Here is a 20,926-nt window from a genome sequence, read left to right as displayed (position 1 = left end):
ATTTATCAAAAAAGCACGACATAGAGCTCACATTGCTCTATCTCTCGATGCAATGCCGAGAGGAATAAAGGCCTAAGGCCATGACATGTCACGTAGACGCATTTCTTTTCCCCACAAAAGAAATGACTTCGCCACTTTACTGCCCGGGAAAATGCATTGATGAAATAAGTCACCTGCTTGCGATGACAACCGGTACAAAAAGTGGGATATGATGACTTTCATAGCCCATAAAATTTCAACATCGGTAACAAGCTTGTGCATTTTAGAAGAGTAGCTTATGTTCAGTGACAAAAACAGAGGTAGGATTACAGTTTGGTCAACTGTAATTGGGGTCAGATAGCTTCTCACTGAGCTTCCTGCCACTATCTTCATGACACCAATATGCTTGGTGCTTTTCATGTGGCTTTTCAATGCTGATTCACCCATGGCAGCAATATCGAATGTTTTACAGCAAAGCTTGCAATTGGCCCGATGCAGATTTGTTGCGTCTGGTGCAATTCACTGCTTGTAGTCCTCGTAGTGGAGCCGCGCAACTTGAAACTTGCGTTTTTTAAAGTGCCGCTCTTAGGCACCCATTGCAGCAGTGAGCGTCAGTGGCATAAGCGAGCAAACAAGCACACAAAAAGATGAAAAAGCGAATGTGGAGCCGGAGATGACAGATGCGAGCCCCAAATGGCAGAGACCAATGAGAGCGGCCTCTTCAGTGACATGCGTGCGGGAAACTGGTGTCATGCGGACCCGCCCATCCGCTCGGTGCACACTTCTATCTGGTCTCAGTCGGACCACTCGTTTCGTATTATCGTCTGCTCGCATCAGATTTTGCTTGCACTGGTTTGGTTTGCTTGGTTTTGTCTCATTTGTGCTTGTTTAGATTGCCATTGTTTGCGATTGTTTTGTAATCTCATTGTATGTGCAACGCGAATTGTGTAATACTTTCTGGAAGCTACGCGGCACCAGCGACCACTTGGACCATCGACGAGTCACATATAAAAGACGACGCGCTTGACCCACAGATCAAATTTTCTACGATTGCCGACTCTGCTACATGTCTCTCCAATTCTATGCCTCAATATATTGTGAAATGAAAACGCACATATAGAGCTGTGCTCAAATATTGCATTAGGTCATACTGTAATCATCGGTGGATTTTTTCCAGGCATTTTCTCATCGATAGAGGTACATCAATAACACAGATGAATGGAAAAGCAGCACTCATTGCAGAAATTGCTGACGGAGAAAACGAGACACTTATAGAATCGGCGCACAGAAACAGTGCTCGCACTGCTCGGTGATGATTTGCGATGGTGATAGGATGGCCAGCATGCAGCGAAGTCTGAAGTAATACCTCCAATGTAGTAAGCTGTCTCACAAAAACTGGTTAAATTTACTCAAAAATGGACTTTGGCTCGAAATGCTGATTTTAGATGTCAAAGAAAAAAAAAAGAAAATTGCTTCATGGGGAGAAATAGGTATTCTAGATGTGGTTCTTGGAAAATTCAAGATTTTTCAAGGACCAGTAAACAATCAGGGACATTCAAGGGCCTTGAAAATGAACTTTTCTAATCAAAGGTATTCAAGGGTTTCAAGGACCTGTGCGCACCCTGCAATGACTGTACAGCTGAAAGCTGGGTGCACATTTCATTAAAAGCTGGATGAATACCACATAAACCGTCCTTTTCTCTTGATCTGCACTTCTTCAAATTACACATAAGAGATTAAACCAGGGTGACTACCAAGTTGATATTTACAAATTCCCCAAGTTTTCCAGGTTTTCCCGAGTGGCTTTGCAAAATTCCCTGAGCGACACAGAACTTCGTCTTACATCACGACGGCTTGACATCATGTTGCCTGATGCTGCCACTCTTTAGTAAGCATGTTAAAAAAAAATAAGATGACTTAATACAGCTTGAATAATAAGGACTAGCGTTTACTTTATTCAAAAAGAAAACAGACGGGGGCGTTTGTAAAATGCACAGCAAATAAATTATCTTCAAAAAGAAAAAAAGGTAAAAACCATTGCAAATCGAGTCGTACATTCTCAAATAGGAATAAAAAGGAGATGCACAGAAGCAAATATTTTTGAATACGAGCAATTTCTATCAACTGATTGCAAGCTCATTGGTATGAGGCCTGAACTTTCTCACAAATTAGATTCTCTCTCAATAGTTGGTAAGTAAACCTCAACTGTCCTGACATGCTCTTAGCCCATGCACAACACCTCAGTGTTGTGTTTCACTGCTTTAAAGAGTTTATTTTGACTTGGATGAGGGACATCTGCATCTCGGCGTCAGCCAACACTTTGCTTTTTAAGCTTAAGCTCCTTCAAAGAAGCCGCGGCACATTTCCTTTCCCGTTCATTCCTCAATGCGTAGATCGTTTCTGTTATCGTCTTCCTTCCACCGCGCGTTCGCCCCACAGACCATTTGAAGCATCCTCTTAGTCAGTTGTACAGTCAACATCCGATTTTTCGGACTGCCTAGGGGCCACGAAAACATCAGAAAAATCGGGAAGTTCAAAAACACGAATGCACACCAACACCTGACCACACCACATAGAAAATTTTGATTATATGCTAGAAGTTGTTACGTGCCCTCTAGGGAGTATTCTGCTGCAAGAATTTTTCAAATTGGTTCATTAATAGCTGAGATAGAACTAGTTCAGTGCCGCGAACCCATGATAGGTGAGGGCCACTGCCAAGTGAGACACTTTTTTCAATTGCCCCATCTAGCCTCCCCAAGCGAAATTCTTTCCCTGCATTCTCCCATACCAGAGCTTAAGGATCACATGACACATACGTTACCCACCCGCCTTCATTTTTTCCCCCCCTCGCTTTTTTGCTGTGCGGTGCACTTCTGCTGACGGTGTCGTGCGCGAGCTGTTGAGTTTGTCTTGTTTCGCGCAGCCCATGAGTTCGCATGCTGCGCATGAGAACACCTGACTAGCAGTATAAGCCAGTGCTACGCGAATACTTAGGAAAACAGAAGCGGATTATAGAGCATCATTGCACGCTCAAACATTGTAGAAAATACCATACTTTCGTTGTATGCGTGCGCGACTGCACTACATGGGAACATGCAGACGAAATGGAAGTACATCCTGCAGTGGTGCGAAGTAAAACAAGAACATGTAGCATTCGGTTTGTGTGTTTTATTATTTCGCTAAACTTTAATTCATTGATGGAAGCAACAGATTACACAAATAATGGATGTTGCCTTGAATAATTCTTGAAGTCACGTGTCACTACGAGCGATGTCACAGCAGTGCGATGTACGTAGGCGTACATGTGTGATTACGTACGCTCTCCGACTGGCGAGCATGGTGCCCGCGAGGAGAAGGGCAGATGGCATTTGGTTTGAAATTTCAACTCTTTCCACAGCGCGTAACAATGCAATACTTAGCAGACACTATTGTTAGCGTGCATAGTATGCATGGCGCTTGTCAGCTCAAAATGACCAGACTTGGTGAGGGGCCCTTTAAGGGCTCAAATCGCCGCAGGCATATCCAAAAAAGCTCGGAAGGCCTGCCAGTACACTAATTAGGCATATCGGTGCTCGTACTGTGACAGGAGATGGCAGGTGCACGTGTGTATAATTAAAAAATACATACTGTGTCCAGTGGCAATAGCCTCCATACCACGCTTGTTATGCTTCACCGCAATACTTTCGCGTATGCTTCACCACGTAACATTGCTGTACTGAGGCGAAGCTGACTCCCGGGAACCGGCATTATGAAACGCGTCATGCTTTCAGAGCTTCGAAACAAATCGCAAGGACCACAAAGGCGGAGTGGGCGCCATTGCTGACAGCGGCGAATTCTTTCAACTAAAAACAGGGCACAAAACAGCAAGAAGCTTAATAGCGAACGTCTAAGCAGCTAAGCCTAGCGTTGCCGCGGTGGTGGCTACGGCTGCCAGCAGATCTGTGTGTGAGAGCGCCGGTTTGAGGCGACAAGGTAATCAAGATGGCGGTGATGATGGTGGCTTTAATTAATACTGTTTCGGACTGGCGGTCACAGTGAAAATTCCAAAAATTCGCATGGCGAAGAGTTATCACGTCTGAAATTTTAGACGTCCTTATACATTGACCCTATGGGGGACGTAGTGGCGCCGCGAAGCCGTCCGAATTATCAGGCGTCCAGAAAGTTGGTTGTCGACGGTACACTGGCAACTGCTCCAGCGGGCAACACGGCGTCAAAGAGGGTTCATTACGATTCCTCTTTGTTACTTGAGCCAGCATTACCGCGACTTTTGTTTCCTTTCAACAAAAGTACTATTCATTTTCCCTGATATAAGCACAAATTCCCCAAGTTTTCCCTGATTATTTCCAGACTATTCAAGATCCCTGAGAATTAGTGCTTTTTTCGGTTGGTAGACACCCTGGATTAAACTTGGTTCCCTGCTGTCACACAGTGCTCTTCGTCATTCTCACTTTCTCTCCTCTATTATTCTGTCACCTGACACTCATGGCAAAATGATCACAATGCGGCTTTGTCTACTGCACTGACTCAAGCATCAGTGATACCAATTATTGTGCCAATTTTTGTGATGTACAGATCAGCCCTTGCAATCAAACCCTGCGCCTAGAAAATTCGGTGCGCTATATATATAAAAACAACCTCTGGGCACAAATTTTGTCTCAGTGCTTGTAAACCAGCACAACCCATCTCTTGTAAAATTTGGAACAATATATAGTGTCTGCAGCTAAGTATGCAACATCGCATCTGCCAGCACAGTGTCTTAGTCACTGCTGCATGTGCTATCAGTCAGCAAACATACCTTGAGGCACTGCAAATGCTGAGGCCTGAGGATAGGCAGGTGGCGCGGGCGGCTGCAGAGGTGGCTGTGGCTGTGGGCTCTCCTGGTGGAACAGGTTGTCCAAATCGGCCAGGGCTGCATATCGATCCGCCGAAGGAACCTTGGTCTGCGGCTCCCCTCCACCGGCAGCCGTGGACAGGGTCACAGTTGATGGCGTGCTCACTGCAGTTAGCGCACTTGAGATTGTTGAGAAAGAGGCTACAAAGCCACTGCCACTTGTGTCGCCGACGTGGTTACTATTGACATTGTTTGTCATGCCTGTTGGTGCCACGGCAGGTGCTTGCTCTTGGTTTCCTGAAAAGTGAGGGAGTCTGTTGTTGCGCGTAGTTGGGAACTATTCCTTATTGCTAACAGGACTGGAGCTACTTCTACGGCCAACTGTATTTACCAGATTCTAACGGGTACCTATTTTCCCAAGAGACGAGTTCAAAAATTGCGTGCACATTACGATTGGGCACAAAACCAAAATCGCATTTGTGGCATCAGAAACAGCCAATGCCACAGATAAAGAAGAAAAGTATATTCTAGTGCTTTACGTGCCGAAACCACAATATTATTGAGAAGCACACCTTAGTGGGAGACTCTGGATTAATTTTGACCACTTGGGGTTCTTCAACGTGCACCTAATACATGGTACACAGGCGTTTTTGCATTTCATGCCCATTGTAATGTGGCTGCGAGGGCCAGAATTTGATGCCATGCTCTTGGGCTTAGTGTAACACCAAAGCTACTACTCCACCACGGCAGGTTGCCAAAGATGCAGCCAAAGCAACACCGTCGCTGTCAGTGCAAGATCGTGACAGAACATGTTTCAGTGTAGGTAGGAAACCACAATGCGCTGATTTTATTACAGAAGGTAAATGAAAGAACAGTTACTTTACATGCTGAAGCTAGTGGCAACAGAATCACATTATGGCTTTTGGCATTTTAGAGACATGTTGTCACTGAACTAACTGGTTAAGTGATGGCTATAAAGTTCATGAAATGTGGAATACAGTAGAACCCCGCTGTTACATTCCTCACTGCTGCGTTTTCCCGGCTGCTACGTCGTTTTCATCCGGTCCCGGCATAGCTTCCATAGGATCCAATGTATAAGGAGCCCCGCTGTTACGTAGTAGCTGTGAAAACGTTCCCGCATGATGCGTCGCAACCCGAACCCGCCTGGGCTAAAGTAGGCAACGCACTCCAACCGCCATTTTGGCTTTTGACGAGTTTTGACCGGGCTTGGCCGGGCTTGGCTATGGAACTGGCTGCAAAAAGCCGCACGCCAGTTCGAGAGGCCGCCACTAGGTGGCCATTCGTGAAAAATGCTCTCACTATCATCACTGTGATTACGGTCACCGCATGGTTTGTTGGACGGGTCGACTCACGGAGGAAGGAAACTCTGGAGAGGCCCTGACGTCACTCTTTGTGAAGCTATAGCTAAAGGGAAGCCGGAAGTTGGCGTTGCTCATGGCGTTGCTCCGCCTATCGGGCCAGCTCTCCTCTCTTGTTTACATTTCTCGCGAAACCACGCCGCGCTGCGCGCTGCTCGGACGCGCGCGCTCCGCAGCAATACTAAACAATCGTTAGCACGTTAGCATGATTACGCCAAAGAGGGCAACATTTCCCGCGGATATTCCTTCGTTCGTTGCGATTGCCGTGGCGCGGTGACGATGAAGAGCACGAGCCGCATGATGCCGGGGAGTTGCCAAATCCTAGCTTTGGAGATGCTGTCGCGGCTCTGGACCTCCTCCGCAGGTACGTTGCACCTCACAGCGACGCTGACAGCAATGCGGCCTTCCACGCTATTGAGAAACGTGTGGTGATTTCTAGCGAGCGAAAGAAACGGCAAGCCACCATTCTAGACTTTTTTTGTGGAAATAAATGGTCTATAGTTGAAGCTGCACTTTTTTCATTCATTTTCGGAGCTTTCCTCACTGTTGCGTTTTCCCGGCTGTTACGTCTTTTTTTCCTCGGTCCGGTGAAAAACGTATGAACGGGGTTCCACTGTATTAAATGCAATGGATGGCACAAAGACTGATTTGATTGATTGCTTTGTAGAGTTTATTGGTGCAAGGGCCAGATGTGGCCAAAGAGCGCCAAGTCGATGATCCGTGCTTGTCAATGATATGTGAGTGTTGAGGCACAAAGACTATACATTTGTGGTCCACTAACTGTGACAATGAGCAGTCTGACAGTAATGACGACGGAGATTAAATGAGAATGAATTCCTGTTCTGTAAGGTAAATCTTAAATCTTTTTTTTCTGATAATGAAAACAATATGCTTACATTTTTTAATTATAAAAAGGTCGAGTCATGTTAGATTTGAGGGCACGTTAAAAAATAACTTGAGCCCCCCGACTATGGCATCTCTCATGGCCTGCATGGTGTTTTGGGATCTCAAGCTCCATGATTTGATTTCGTTTACCGAGAACAGATAACAATTGTATGCACATTAAGATCTGGATAAACACGGCATGTTGCAAGTAAAACATCAGGCTGAAAGAAAATGCATTCATTATGGCTATCAAGTTCTACTGTTTCAAGTGCTATGTGCATCAAATGATGGTAGTGCATGGAGTATCACACACTGCCTATGCACAAGCAAAGAACACTAGATGTCTGGCACCCAAGAAAGATGTTGTCACATGAAATGGCAAAGCAGAAGGGCAGCATGACTGAGCTGACCTTCAGTGTGTACAAAGGTGACATGCTTTATCTGCTGATGGAAGAAGGATCACACACATCTTAGATGACACTCAAGCTTATGCAGCACAACTACCATTGCCAATTCAGATCCTGCAGGTCACTTATGGCAAATAACAACACAGTAAAGTTCCTGCGTTACGGCAAAGCATCATACTTGATTTCTTGCCATTTGGGGAGAAAAAAAAAGAAAGAAAGAAGAAACAGAACAAACACAAAAACTAATGGCGACTGAAACGTCCGAATACGAGCTGCATTACTTTGACATCTCAACTTAGTTCAGTAGAGAAATGCTTCCCACTGCAGTCTGCCACTTTTCAGAGGGTGTAATAAGCAAGGTGCCAGCCATGATTTAGTTCCCCATTGTTAAGGCAGAGAAAAGAAGAAGAAGCATGCAAGATTGCAAGGTGATCTAATACCACCTCTACAAGAGAAGCACAAGGGTTTTTAGAAATAAAGCTGCAGTCACAAGCATGCACTTGTGAGCACACGCCTGGAGACACACACGCACACAGATAAAGAAAGAAGACTGACACTGCTTACCAGACGAAAAAACTGTGTCGAAATTTGCAAAGTTTCCATTTGCAGAAAATGTTGCAGATTTTGCAGGAACTACAACAAAACACAAAGAGAAGGAAGACAGTTGTTAACACAATACACACCTTAAAGAATCCCTGACACGGTTTGGGCAAAGTATGTAGATGCGAAGGGTACAGCTACAGTAAAACATTAGTAGTACCGGAATTCAAGTGAATTGTCTCATATTAAGAGACAATGACAAGTTACCCTCCTCCCTAGCATGCTTTTTCTTCTCAGTTTGCTCGCCTAGTGATCAGGGCTAAGCTCTGCTTTGACTGGCTCTGTGTCATGATGCAACGTCTTGTTGTCTATTTCCGGTCGCCTTGGAGACAGCGCGCAAAGCCTCCCCAATCTCTCCACTAGCCGCCTGGCCATCAATCCTCCACTAGGGCTATCTAAGCAGCATGCATTGAGAGCATTCTGTTGAAGCGCTGAGTGCTTCTGGTATTCCAGTAACCACAGGCGAGCTGAGTGTTTTCACAGATGGACGGAGATATAAATTAAACCCCGCCATACTAATACCGCTGTGATGAAGGGGCTTTAGCATAAACGTGAGCAGCCTGCATGGTGCAGCAACATGGTGGTGCAAACCTTAACCAGCCAAACACAGAGCTACTATTGCTGTAACCAAGTGCACAACACCTGAAACATTTAAATTGACATGTTCACGATTATGCCCCTGTCAAAAATTTACACCAGCAGCAAAGTACAATACACTGCACGGTGCAGCAACCAGATGGCTGCACTGTGCAGGAAATTCACGTTTGTGCCTCCGCTCATCCGGTAAAACATTCAGTCTGCTTGCACTTGCCCAAATGCTCGACAGGTTGAAATTCTCTAATTGTGGTAGGAATTCTACAGTGTGAAGTGACAACTGCAAGCGTGTAGATGCTGGCGCAAATTGGATACCAACAGCCCAACGTACTGCAGCCACTCTGCTCGCATGCTGCCAATCGCTAGATTTGCAGCCAGCAATGTAACAAGGGCGATCCACGCTGCTGGCGAAAAGAGGGCTTGAGGCCAATGCTGACCACGCAGCTCACATCAACAGCAAGAACACTTCAACACAAGCAGACGACACTTGCTGTGCGCTGGAAGTACTTAAGTGTAGTGATAAATTGTCGTGTATTCTCTTTGTTACTTTTTAATGCGACAATACTTATATGGACACTCCAAGTGAATTTTTGCCATCGTCATCGCCGTATATATTCTTATATATTTAGGTGTATGTATGTTATATGCCACACCATGTTATATTACATGCAATACAGTCCCGACCGATTTTTCAGACTCCAAAAATTCGGACATGCTCGATTATTCGGTCTGCTTTGCGGCACTGCCATTCTCCCCATAGACCATAATGTATAACAACTGCCGAAAGTTCGGACACCTTGCAATCTCTTGTCTGATTTTTCTGACACTCCTTGAGCCAACTTGATCGAGAGCCCCATGCACCGACTCTGACCGGTGAATGGTTCGACTTGCCGAACGCCATTTTTGTTTTGAACGGAGCCTCCTTGCTGCCCCACGAAGTGGCGCTACTGCAAATCCCCGCTCATCATCATCGTTTCTGCCTGGTTCATGGCCACAGCAGTTCCGGTCTCAGCTTAGTAAGCCATGTCAAGACAATCCGGCAGCTGATTTGTTTGTTTCTTCGTGCATGACGCCACGAGTAGGCCACGTTTTTCGTTTGTGCGACTGGTGTCGGCGTGACGGCGTGGTGATGTTTGAGTTGTGTGCTGTGTCGAGGTTGCGGTGATCCAACGTGGCATGCGGAAACATTGCATCAAGTGTCTAATGGCGCCGACAGTGCCCACGCAGACTGCGCTGGGGAATGCCGGCAAGCGGGTGCCGGGAGGCCTAGGATTTGTCGCCTTCCGATGTGCTCCCTACTGACGCCGAAAATGTTCTGCCGAGACCTGCGCAGTAGTTGCATTGCGATTTCGGACACCGTCTCATTTTACAGTTTCACAGATGCTGACACTGCTGTACTGACATGCGCAGAACTCGACGACGGCGAGATCATTCGTCAGGTTTCTGTTGCGCTGCCGGACGACGACTCCGAGTCGGAAGGTGACGCACCATGTGCTATGCTGCCGTCACATGCGGAGTGTGTACAAGCAGTGACTGTGCTTTCAACCGCCTATAGTGACCTTACGACCCTCTCAGAGATTCAGGCTTATCTGATTGCGCGTAAATGGAACAGCGTCCAACGGCGCATTCACGATTTCTTCAAGCCTACTGCCGAGCCCGAATAAGTGCGGGGAAATAAAGGATTCTTTTTTTCTTAATCTGCTTTCTTGGACACCTGTTTGTTCAGACATTTCCGCAGTCCCCGTGAGGTCTGAAAAAATGGTCGGCGACTGTATATGTGGGTTATACTGCCACACCATTCTATCACAAACTCATCCCAGGTTTTTTACATTCTTGACAAAATTATTCAATTTTTAGAATGGCAGCCCACAAACAAATGTCACAAAACAACATAGCAGCAGTGCATGCCTTTCCTCTTAAATCTTCTCAGACATAAATATTAGAGGTGCAAAACAATTACAGAGCTCGAACCTTACAATGATGTAATTTTATTGGCGCAGCTGTGCACTACCTCCACGATTGGCCTAAGAAAGAGGCTTGAAAAACACACAACACTGAAAAAATGGTGATAAAGTCGCTAAGAAAGACGTTTGCTTCACTTAATAAACATAAATGAAATTGTCCAATGGCAGGATTCAAACAGAGGACTCCTAAATGCGAATACACACTAGTAGAAAGACGCACGCAGCAAAACACGTGCCGCAAGAGCTGCCTTGCGGCACCTTTTGCGTGCCGCAGGAGGAATCGGTCCTGACCAGATTTTTCGCAGGTTACCCCGGTGGCAAGCGAGCTGCGAACGCCGGAGACTAATGAGAGCGGCCTCTTCAGTGACGTGCGTGGGGTTAAACTGGTGCCATGTGGACACGCCCAATCGCTCGATTCGTACTTGTATGTGGTGTCAGCTGGACCGTTCAGTTCGTACAATCATCTGCTTGCGTCAGCTCTTGCTCACGCTCGTTTTGGTTATGGTTTGCGATTTTTATTTACAATGATGAGACTACACCAAGATACCCCGCCGGACATGTTTCTGGAGATCCGATTCTGTTCGATAAGAAGGATAAGAAGGAATACAAGGAAGCGGAGGCGACACCCAGTACCTCATTCTCTTTGTCTTTTGAACGCAGTGACAGCACAACAGAAAGGAGCACACCAAGATGGTTACATTTAGTGGCAACGACGTCATCATCTTCATAAGATAAAACTTGCGTTAAGAACGAAGGACGAAGAACGTAAACGCAGCGCCGATATGTCAGCAGATGAAGGAAAAAGCATGCGACATGTCACACCTACACACAGTGTAAAAGAGGGAAGGCAAGATTTTCATGCTGTCATGCGACTGCCGCAGCAGCTCACCGCCAGTTGGTGTGGCTGCTCTGCCGTTGCTGTGTTTTGGTGGTGGCGGCGCGCAGCGTGCATTATTCTGCTTGTGTTTATGCGCCTTAACACAACAGCTCATTTTTATTTAGTCAGCTTACATTTACTTCAATTCATACTGTCACTACAGCTACAAGTCTTAGACTTCATGTAATATTCTAAAATGTTGCTACCGCTTTCACTGCTTCGCCCATATGCAAAATATAGAAACAAATTAGCCAACATTCCAACTGTTATAAACAACATTTGTTCAACATAAAGTTGGAAAAATTATTGATGAGGTGACCTGGGTGGCCAATTGGACAGCTCGCCTAACCGACGTTACTTGGGCTGTCAATTGGGAGGGGGCAGCTGGAAAATCAAGGGAGTGACACTGCCGAGATTGGTAGCAATGCAAATATTTAAAACCTCATAATAAATTAAACGCTTTATGCGGAGTGCTCAAATGTGTCACTTAATGATCAGAAGGGCCTATGCTGACAGCTCAGTACATATGTACAAAATCGCCAAAATCGTTTCAGGGTCCTTTTAAAGAAAACAACATTTACATGCATAACTTACCATGTAAGCTACCTAGCAATCGCATTAAATCTAATACACAGAAAGAAGACTTGTGGAAGCATGCAGTCATGCTAACCTGTAGGTGTAGAGTTGACAGAGGCTGAGTTGAATGGGTCACTGTTGAAAGTGCCAAAAATGTCGACATTTGACTTGAACATGGGTTGGCTGGTTGTCGTCGTGGCAACAGCTGCTGAAATGGGTGTTGGCCAAGTTGCAGAACTAGGAGTCGTAGGCTGTGAAAGAAACACAGGAGTACTGCAATGTAAAATAATACTCAAACAGCTTCACAGTGCATCATGAAAACAAAGATTTAGGTTAGGAGATGAAAATGGCTTGTCTTCGGTCTTTTGCTTAAGTCCCAGCAACATAAAAGCAGAGCATGAGTTCTTGCTTATGTCAAGTCACTGGCGTTTCCTTAAAAGCTCTCTATAATCAAGGAAATACAATGTGTGCAATGGGGCTGGCACTTACAACTGCAGCTTTTGTCTATCACGCGTACAAGGTAAATGAACAGAAATGACACTTACCCAATGCAAACACACAAAACAGCCTGTTATATTATGTGCTCATTAAAGAATAAATGAAACTTTACCGTTGAAGGGCAACTTCATTTTCCGAACCACCCAGTCTGTGCCAAATAATACAAGCCAACTTCACCAACAAAAGCACATGATAGCTGATGTGAAAAACACATGTATAGAATCGAACCTAAAATATATGTTCTATTGCACAGAGAAAGTAAACCAGCTTTTTTCTTTTCTTTTTTTTTCATCCGAACATCCCCAGAATTTTAATCACCAATCATCATATTCGTTGTTCGTATTTAGCTTTGTAGTCCTCAATTTACCCTAGCTGCTTTGAATGAAATACATCAGAAAAGGAGTATCGCAATAAAGGGCTTAAAATGCGTGCACACTTTTGATTGTACTTGAATATTGAATGATGTGAGTTGGTCTTTGAGGGTCACCTGGGACTTGTGAATGACTAGAGGGAGGCTGTTCTTCCCCAGGAGGCTAGACAAGGGCTTCGTGTCGGGCATGACAGCAGAGTTGGAATGCGGCACATGGTTGGTCGGTGGCGGTGGTGTTGGTTGAGATTGCTGCTGTGCCGTTGCTCTTCCCTGCTGCTGCTGGTCAGCATGCATCCTCTGCAGAGCCACCTCAGGGTCAACATACCAGCGCTTGCGTTCATACTTTTGGATCATCAGGTCCCGTGTCCGCTGTTCGTCTCTGGAGTCCGGCTCCATAGGGCAGCGAGAGTCGTACAGGCCCAGCCACACGTACTTGCAGTACTGCACACATGTTGTTCATAAGTGGGCAGAGGAGATCACAGTCAACATAACAAAGGACGAGCCTATTTATTTGAACATACGAGCTCCATATCACAGTCAGTCAGTTTTTTATGTATATGTTATGTCATAATGATGTGTTACCACTGCGGTGTGTAAGAACATACAGAAGTGCATTGCCACCAGTGTTCCACCAGTTCACCAGATGATGAACAATATCACCTTAACAGAGCAGAGTGGGGGAGCCATGGCACCAGTGTTAACAGCGAAGTCCTAAAAAGGTGTGCCGAGATCTGCGGGAGATCTGAAGATTTTGATGAAATATATGTTACAGCAAAGCTGTCTAAGGCTAGGATCTGGAAAAAACTGTCTGAGATGTTGACAAAAACAAATCACCATGTGGGCCAATGCTGGTGATAGTGCAGAAAGAATCCAAGCTCAAGGGCGCATACCCCTGTGGTCTCGATGCATGTTGAAACATCAGTATGTATGTATGTATGTATGTGTGTATGTGTGTATGTATGTATGTATGTATGTATGTATGTATGTACGTACGTACGTACGTACGTATTTTAGAAGAGTTAACTGCTGGGATAGTTGGTGATCTTGCATACTGAAAAGTCAAGCGCCCGTGGTGTCGTCGTCTTTCTTGTGTGTGTTTTTGGCACGAAATCTTTTCAGTACGTATGCGTGTATGTATGTATGCGCATACACACATACACAAAATAAAAAATAAATAAAATGAAATAAAAAAGCGACACAGAAATACAAAAAAATGAAAAACAATACAAACAAAGCTAAATAAAATTAATTTATGGGGTTTTACATGCCAAAACCACTTTCCGATTATGAGGCATGCAGTAGTGAAGGACTTTGTAAATTTTCGACCACCTGGGGTTCATTAACGTGCAGCTAAATCTAAGTACACGGGTATTTTCGCATTTCGCGCCCATCCAAATGCGGCCGCCGTGGCCGGGATTCGATCCCGCGACCTCGTGCTCAGCAGCCCAACACCATAGCCACTGAGACAAACGAAGTTATGTTAACAAAAACAATGTGCAGGAGTGATGAATGCTGTTGCCCAAACACTAGTCTATAATGATGTGTTGAAACGTCAGTGTATATGTTAGAGAGAGAGAGAGAGAGAGAGAGAAACAATATTAAAAAAAATAATATAAAGAAACTTATAAAGGCGAAAAAGAAAAAAAAATTTACCAAACAAACAACAAATTTATGGGTTTGTACCTTTATTCAACCAATATAGCATAACCACCATATAGAACTTAATATAGCTATTGAGCAATACAGCTTTATTGGTTTTTCATCTTTACTAGTGGGAGGGCTCTAAATTTTTTTAAATTAAAGCTATTATATGCACACAGAAATACTTTTTCCTGGGAAACTACCTACTGTAAACATCAGCATGTTGCACATAAAGAGGAATAAAGAGATGGTAGAGCCTTCTTTCAACAGCAATGCAAGATCCTTTGTTGAGACAGATCACCAAAAATTACAACATAAAAGTGATGTGCCAAGCTCTCAAAGGTTACAGAAAAGAGATTTTCGTAGAAGCACGCATTTACTAATTGTGTCAAATTTCTGGAAATTACTGGTGGTGTACTAAATATTTTCTGTGGATATGCAAGGAAATTCTAAATGTGCAAGTGCGATGTGAAAAGAGAAGCGCAGGTTCCTCAAGGAAAAGACATGCACACACGTTAAAAAAATAGCATCGCTATGGTATTTGTGGGCAGTCCTTATCCCTTATTAACTCTTACTTATCCAACAAACAACAGGTCGTTAAGATAACTAACTCTTATTTCAGGGTGAAACCTGTGTTGCATGGAGTGCTTCAGGGCAGTATTTTAGGCCCATTATTATTGAACATCTGTCTTAATGACATTGTAAATATTAATATGCTGATACCAGCATATTTTTTTTTTTTTGGGGGGGGGGGGGGGGGGGCATGGTATTCCCGAACTTGTAAGAACTTGTTATCGCACAATGAAAACACTAGAGAGATAGTCAACAGCAAGTGCTATGCATATTAACAAAAGTAAAACAAGATCTGTTATATTTTGACGAAAGAATAAAATAATTCCATCTCATCAAGACACAGTATTGAGTACTCACACTGTTGAAATTGTTGACCATTTTAAAAGTTCGGGCACAATTTTTTCAGCGAACATGAGCTGGGATTGTCATGCAACATGTCTTGCAAAAATTAGCTCAAGTGACAGGTGTAATTGGCCGGTTTCGGTACTTGCTTCCAGAAGGAATCAAGCTTTTGCTCTATCAGTCGCTCTTTAGTTCTGGTTGAAATGATTGCCAACTAGTATGGGGGTAAAATGACGACTAATCTTAATCAAATGTACTTGGTTCAGAAAAAAATGTATTAAGCACATTTTCAATGCTCCTTTTGTGGCACCTACTAACGTTTTATTGCGCAATTGAGGTATAGTTAAGGTACACCAGCTATCCAATTATACATCAAGCAGGAAATACAAATTAGAAACTAACACTAACGTAATAAATTTGCACGTTTTCTCCAACTTAAAGTTAGGCATTTTGTTATCCCATGCGTCATGGAGAAAATTAGGAGGTACACACAGTACAATTAAACTACGGAAAAGAGAACTTGCCTTACGCTCTTCCCCCACTTCTAAATCACTGTGACCTTAACAATTTTGATTTGTTTAATTGTTCACATCAGGATATCCGCAAATTATATACAGTCATGTATAACTGAGATTTCGACTAGTTAGCATTTGTTTTTATTACGCAGTTTGTCTCAGTGTCAAATCGATACTCCTGTGTCTAATTGTTTTATTTCGTTGTATGTAGCTGTCTGTAACAAGTTGATTTCTATACTGTTTTTCTTTGTATTCAGTGTATTTGTTCTAGGTATTTTTGACTGGATAGCACGTAGATTTTCATTTTTCTAAGAAATGTTTTGTATTTAATTTTTTCTATTACGTAGATTGTAATAATTGATTAAAATCTTGTATAACTAAGTATTAGCTTTACATCTCCATTTTTTTGTGTGTATGCCCTATTGCAGTACGCTGTTTGTTAAGTGTTGATTTTTAAAAAATTTACCATAATGCTGTGACCGTTCCAAATTTTTCTATGGGGCTGTGAACAAGTCAAGCCGTTTTGAGAAACAGCTTTACATTACAGTCCTTCTTTCTGTTCCTTGACTAAACGAAAAATAATCTTGATTTGATTATATTTGAAAAAAAAAAAGAAAAAAAAAGGAAATTAGTCATCACTGTCCTTATGTCTCTATGACTGCCTCAACTCTCGCAAATAAGGCATTGTGAATAATAATATTAAAGCAGTTTGAAGAACTTATGGAAGCTATGTGTGAGAGATGGGCACTTCCAGTTTATGGAAATGATGCTAAAAAAGTGAACAACAAAAAAAGCCCACCTTTTGGTATGAGACAAAAAGCTAGAGATTTTTAACATTTCCCCCTTTTCTGTATAATCTAACAACAAATATGTAGCTGTCCATCAGAATTTTGAAACTGGCAGCAGCACAAGCTTCCCCTAATTACATATAGCGGTGCACAACTTCTACAGAGGTTCTTCATTAAATTTCAATTTGTATGTGTGGTTTAGTGAAGTTCATGTCACAGCATGGCAACTTATGTGTATGTGCAACTATGCTAAACAAACAGTTGCTGCAATGTCCATGCTAACACTGGTGAACCGAATATACTCTACTCAAAACGCACCATGTGCAAATTCTCAATTCATGCTGAATTTGCTCTGCATGTTACCAAGGACAAAATTAAGGCACCGCAATGCTACTGTTATCACTATGTGCTAGTAGCGTCTGCTACACAGGGTATTTTGACCAAGTGGGGTTCTTTAATGTGCACTTAGATCTTATTACAGGAGCATTCTTGCATTCTGCTGCCATCGAGATGTGGTCACCATGGCTGGGAGTACAGCAATATTTCTTTATAAGATGCTTCAATGCAAATATGTCAGGCCCAAAACACCAAGCTTACTTCACACACACACACACACACACACACACACACACACACACACACACACACACACACACACACACACACACACACACACACACACACACACACACACACACACACACACACACACACACACACACACACACACACACACACACACACACACACACACACACACACACACACACACACACACACACACACACACACACACACACACACACACACACACACACACACACACACACACACACACACACACACACACACACACACACACACACACACACACACACACACACACACACACACACACACACACACACACACACACACACACACACACACACACACACACACACACACACACACACACACACACACACACACACACACACACACACACACACACACACACACACACACACACACACACACACACACACACACACACACACACACACACACACACACACACAAGCAGGAGATTGGAACCAATAGTTACAATAGTGCAAGGCTTCTCTACATTACTGAACTGCAAAAGTGTGTTACGCCACATCAGCCTCGAGACCAAACATGCAGACATACTATTCTAGTGACGCATTATAAGATCTTTCATGTTTACCTCATTTCCTTTGTTTTTTATCTGCTCTATTTCTTCAGGTGTGAATGTTGTCATGGTGATGGATTTCACTCGATGCGGTGGGTTTAAACCTCGCCTGAAAAAGAAATGAAGCAGATGCATCCATGCAAGATGTCGCAAGGAGATAAAAATAAAACCACCAGTACAAAAAGCCACGCAATGGCATTTAGCGTACATGGAGAGACAGAAAAGGGCACAGGAAGCAAGATAATGGTTCTGTCTGCCATGCTATTTGCTCTGTAACCACAACATAGAAAGATCAAGTTTTTTTTTAGTGGAGTGATGCTTTCATAAATCCCTGGAAGTAAAAAAAAATACTCGAACATAAGACCTTGCACAGCTAACGTCAAATAAATAACACTGATTTACAATGTAAGTACTGTGGTGGAAATCAGAACCTGACCATTCATGCTTGCATCACACAGGCAAAGCGAGTGCATTTAAGCACTTCGGGCAATATATGTTTCTCAATGCCATTCTTTGCGAACCAAGCACCACACGTGTTTTTAGGGTCATTAAATGCAACAACAAACTAACACAAACTTATCCTAAAATAATAATTTTTGCAAACTAATGCTTTTCATTGGTTAAAAATGTAATAAATGCCACAAGCGCCTTTTCAACCAGTGTTTTACTTCCAAGATGCACTACTTTTTTCTGTCAAGTAGCTTAATTGTGACATGCTCATCAATCTGAAGTAAAGGCATTAAAGAAAAACACTGAACATTGTTTAGAGTGTGCCAAATAAAATAAACCTTGACATTTGCTGAAGGGCTAAAAGAAACTTTGGATAAATATTCACAATTAAATTACATTGCTTTGCTGTGCATTTGTTTAGCATCCTGAGGGTCAGCAGAAATGTTGAGAGCTGGAGTAGCCATTTCATTGCTAAGCACGCTGTCCGAAGTTTGCAAATTGTGCCTGGCATGCAACTTCCACATCATTACTTATATCCACACGGCTGTCCATTCGGCACTTATTGTCATTTTCTGTGTCCATGTAGCATGCATGAGTGAGTGCCTTGTGCTTTCGCCAGACCACTGGGACACATCTTTGTTGAAGCGGACGGCATTTGAGATAAAATTAACCATATAAAGTGTTGGGGGGCAGGGGTCCTAACAACCTGCCCCTCCCACTCACTCATTTCTTGAGACTTCAGGTTGCAGTGGCTTTCATTTAACCCATACAAAACAACTTGACAAGATGTGGAAGGCTTTCAAGTAGTGATAGAGTGAGCCTTTTTTACAGAATGCTTACGCTCTCATTACACACAAAATGTCAAAAACTAGACTGCTTCAAAGCGAGCAATAAAATGGATGGTGAAGTGTTCTTGAAAAAGAAGGCGATATCAATTATTTCAGTAACACTGTTCACAAAACGTCTTTATGTGCACAGAGTAAGTAGTGCATGCAGGTAGTTCGAACGTAAACTTAAATGTCACCTTCGGGTCAAGGTCCTTTCTTCAAAGGTGGCCTGGCTGGCTCGCGTGTTTGCTCACATTAAACAGCTGGTGCTTCCGCGTGCTCAACTAAACTAAGTGTGGTGCCGTCTAAATGAAAAAAAAAGGCATTTCTTTTTCTTCTTTTTTCACACGAATTAGCCAAACACTTAGCGAAGTGTCTCGCTCAGAGTGTAATCAAAATGCTATCACAGCCGCAGCTGTCACAGTGCGTTCCAGTACAAATACACGACTCACAATGCGTGATTATCACAAGGTGAAACCGGTAGATTATACGAGACCTCCGCTTCACGCTTCCGTTATCCATAACACCCAATTATCGATGAAGAGTTAGACCGAGCAGTTTAAGCCGCAATTTTACGGTTTTGTACGCCCTACGAAACCTGAATGTATTCTCTACATAAACATTGCCAAATGAAATATTTTGGTGGATATTGGAAAACACGCGCAGAAGACTGACACGAAAAAATGTAGTGACAACGAAGCGAAGAGCAGCACTCGGAATTTGCAAATTATCAGTCGACTTTCCGATCGCTGGCAGGAACAGCAGCAACCGATAATTCTGAGCTCGGAAGGTCGCTCACTGCATGCCTCCATCGGTTTCCTTCACAGTTCAATAAAACATCAGTCGCTGAGCCGTGTAACTGAAGGTCACACATGGGAATGTCATTTACACCTACAGTGAAACCCCCAGAAACATCCCGAGTGATTAGTCAATCACAGCTACATCATCCGGTGAGGATCGCTCGCCAAATGGGCGATACACCTACATGGCCAGCGGGCCAGCTCGCCCACTTTAGCTGCAACGGGTACAAGTCACGGACCAATTACAGTCGACTCCTCGAGCGCGCGAACGCACACTCCAAGGAAAATGAATGAAGGGCACACTGTGGCAGACAGAACGTATAGCCCTAACTACGCATACTTCTCGAGTGATGTTGCTCAGAAGAGCGAAAAAAACACTTACAGAATTCCGCTGCAGGATGTACAGACAAATGATCCGATAGTCATGTTTATATACGTTGGCCCCCGCTGATGACAGTCGAAACATTGCTTATTTGCAGGTAATGCAGCAAGTTCTCGTAGAGTTTTTAAATTTTTCTCCTCTTGCGTTCTCTTTCTGGCGGCCATTTTGAATCGCCAGCCGGAAGTTTCAATGCGCCAGCGATGATCACGCCAGTAGCGGTTACTTTGTCTTAAAGTAACAGAACAGTGTTCATCAAAACACGTTAATGTAACATAAATTTACTTACTGCGCAGCTTAGGCTATTTATTTACGACGCTACTCAGTTGAAATGAAGGAAAGTTGACAAGATGGTCCACATCACAGCACTTACGTCACAACGGCGCGATTTTCGGAGTAGATCCAAAGCGCGTCAAATACTGTCACGTAACCGTCAATTCAGAAGAAGCAAACGTTCAA

The 20,926-nt window shown here is 43.6% G+C and overlaps 1 protein-coding gene across 2 annotated transcripts in view; it reads right to left on the bottom strand.

Moving 5' to 3' along the window:
- Positions 1-20,643, bottom strand: part of drongo (Arf GTPase activating protein drongo) — a 48,220-nt gene extending 27,577 nt beyond the window's left edge. Inside the window, exons 1-6 of one of the 2 annotated variants that reach the window (XM_050188533.3) lie at positions 20,471-20,643; positions 18,027-18,120; positions 13,078-13,401; positions 12,187-12,343; positions 8,046-8,114; positions 4,775-5,107 (exon numbers count right to left, since the gene is read on the bottom strand). In XM_050188533.3, coding sequence (XP_050044490.2) covers positions 4,775-5,107; positions 8,046-8,114; positions 12,187-12,343; positions 13,078-13,401; positions 18,027-18,120; positions 20,471-20,634 — 1,141 coding nt within the window. In that variant the 5' untranslated portion in view covers positions 20,635-20,643. The remainder of the gene's footprint in view (positions 1-4,774; positions 5,108-8,045; positions 8,115-12,186; positions 12,344-13,077; positions 13,402-18,026; positions 18,121-20,470) is intronic. The other variant, XM_072286467.1, reaches the window with a different exon arrangement.
- Positions 20,644-20,926: the final 283 nt, after the last annotated feature.

This window comes from Dermacentor andersoni, chromosome 2 (assembly GCF_023375885.2).
Source record: "Dermacentor andersoni chromosome 2, qqDerAnde1_hic_scaffold, whole genome shotgun sequence".
NCBI classification, from domain to species: Eukaryota; Metazoa; Arthropoda; class Arachnida; order Ixodida; family Ixodidae; genus Dermacentor; species Dermacentor andersoni.
Note: the sequence above shows the minus strand (reverse complement) of the source record. Positions and strands in the feature narration are given on the sequence as shown.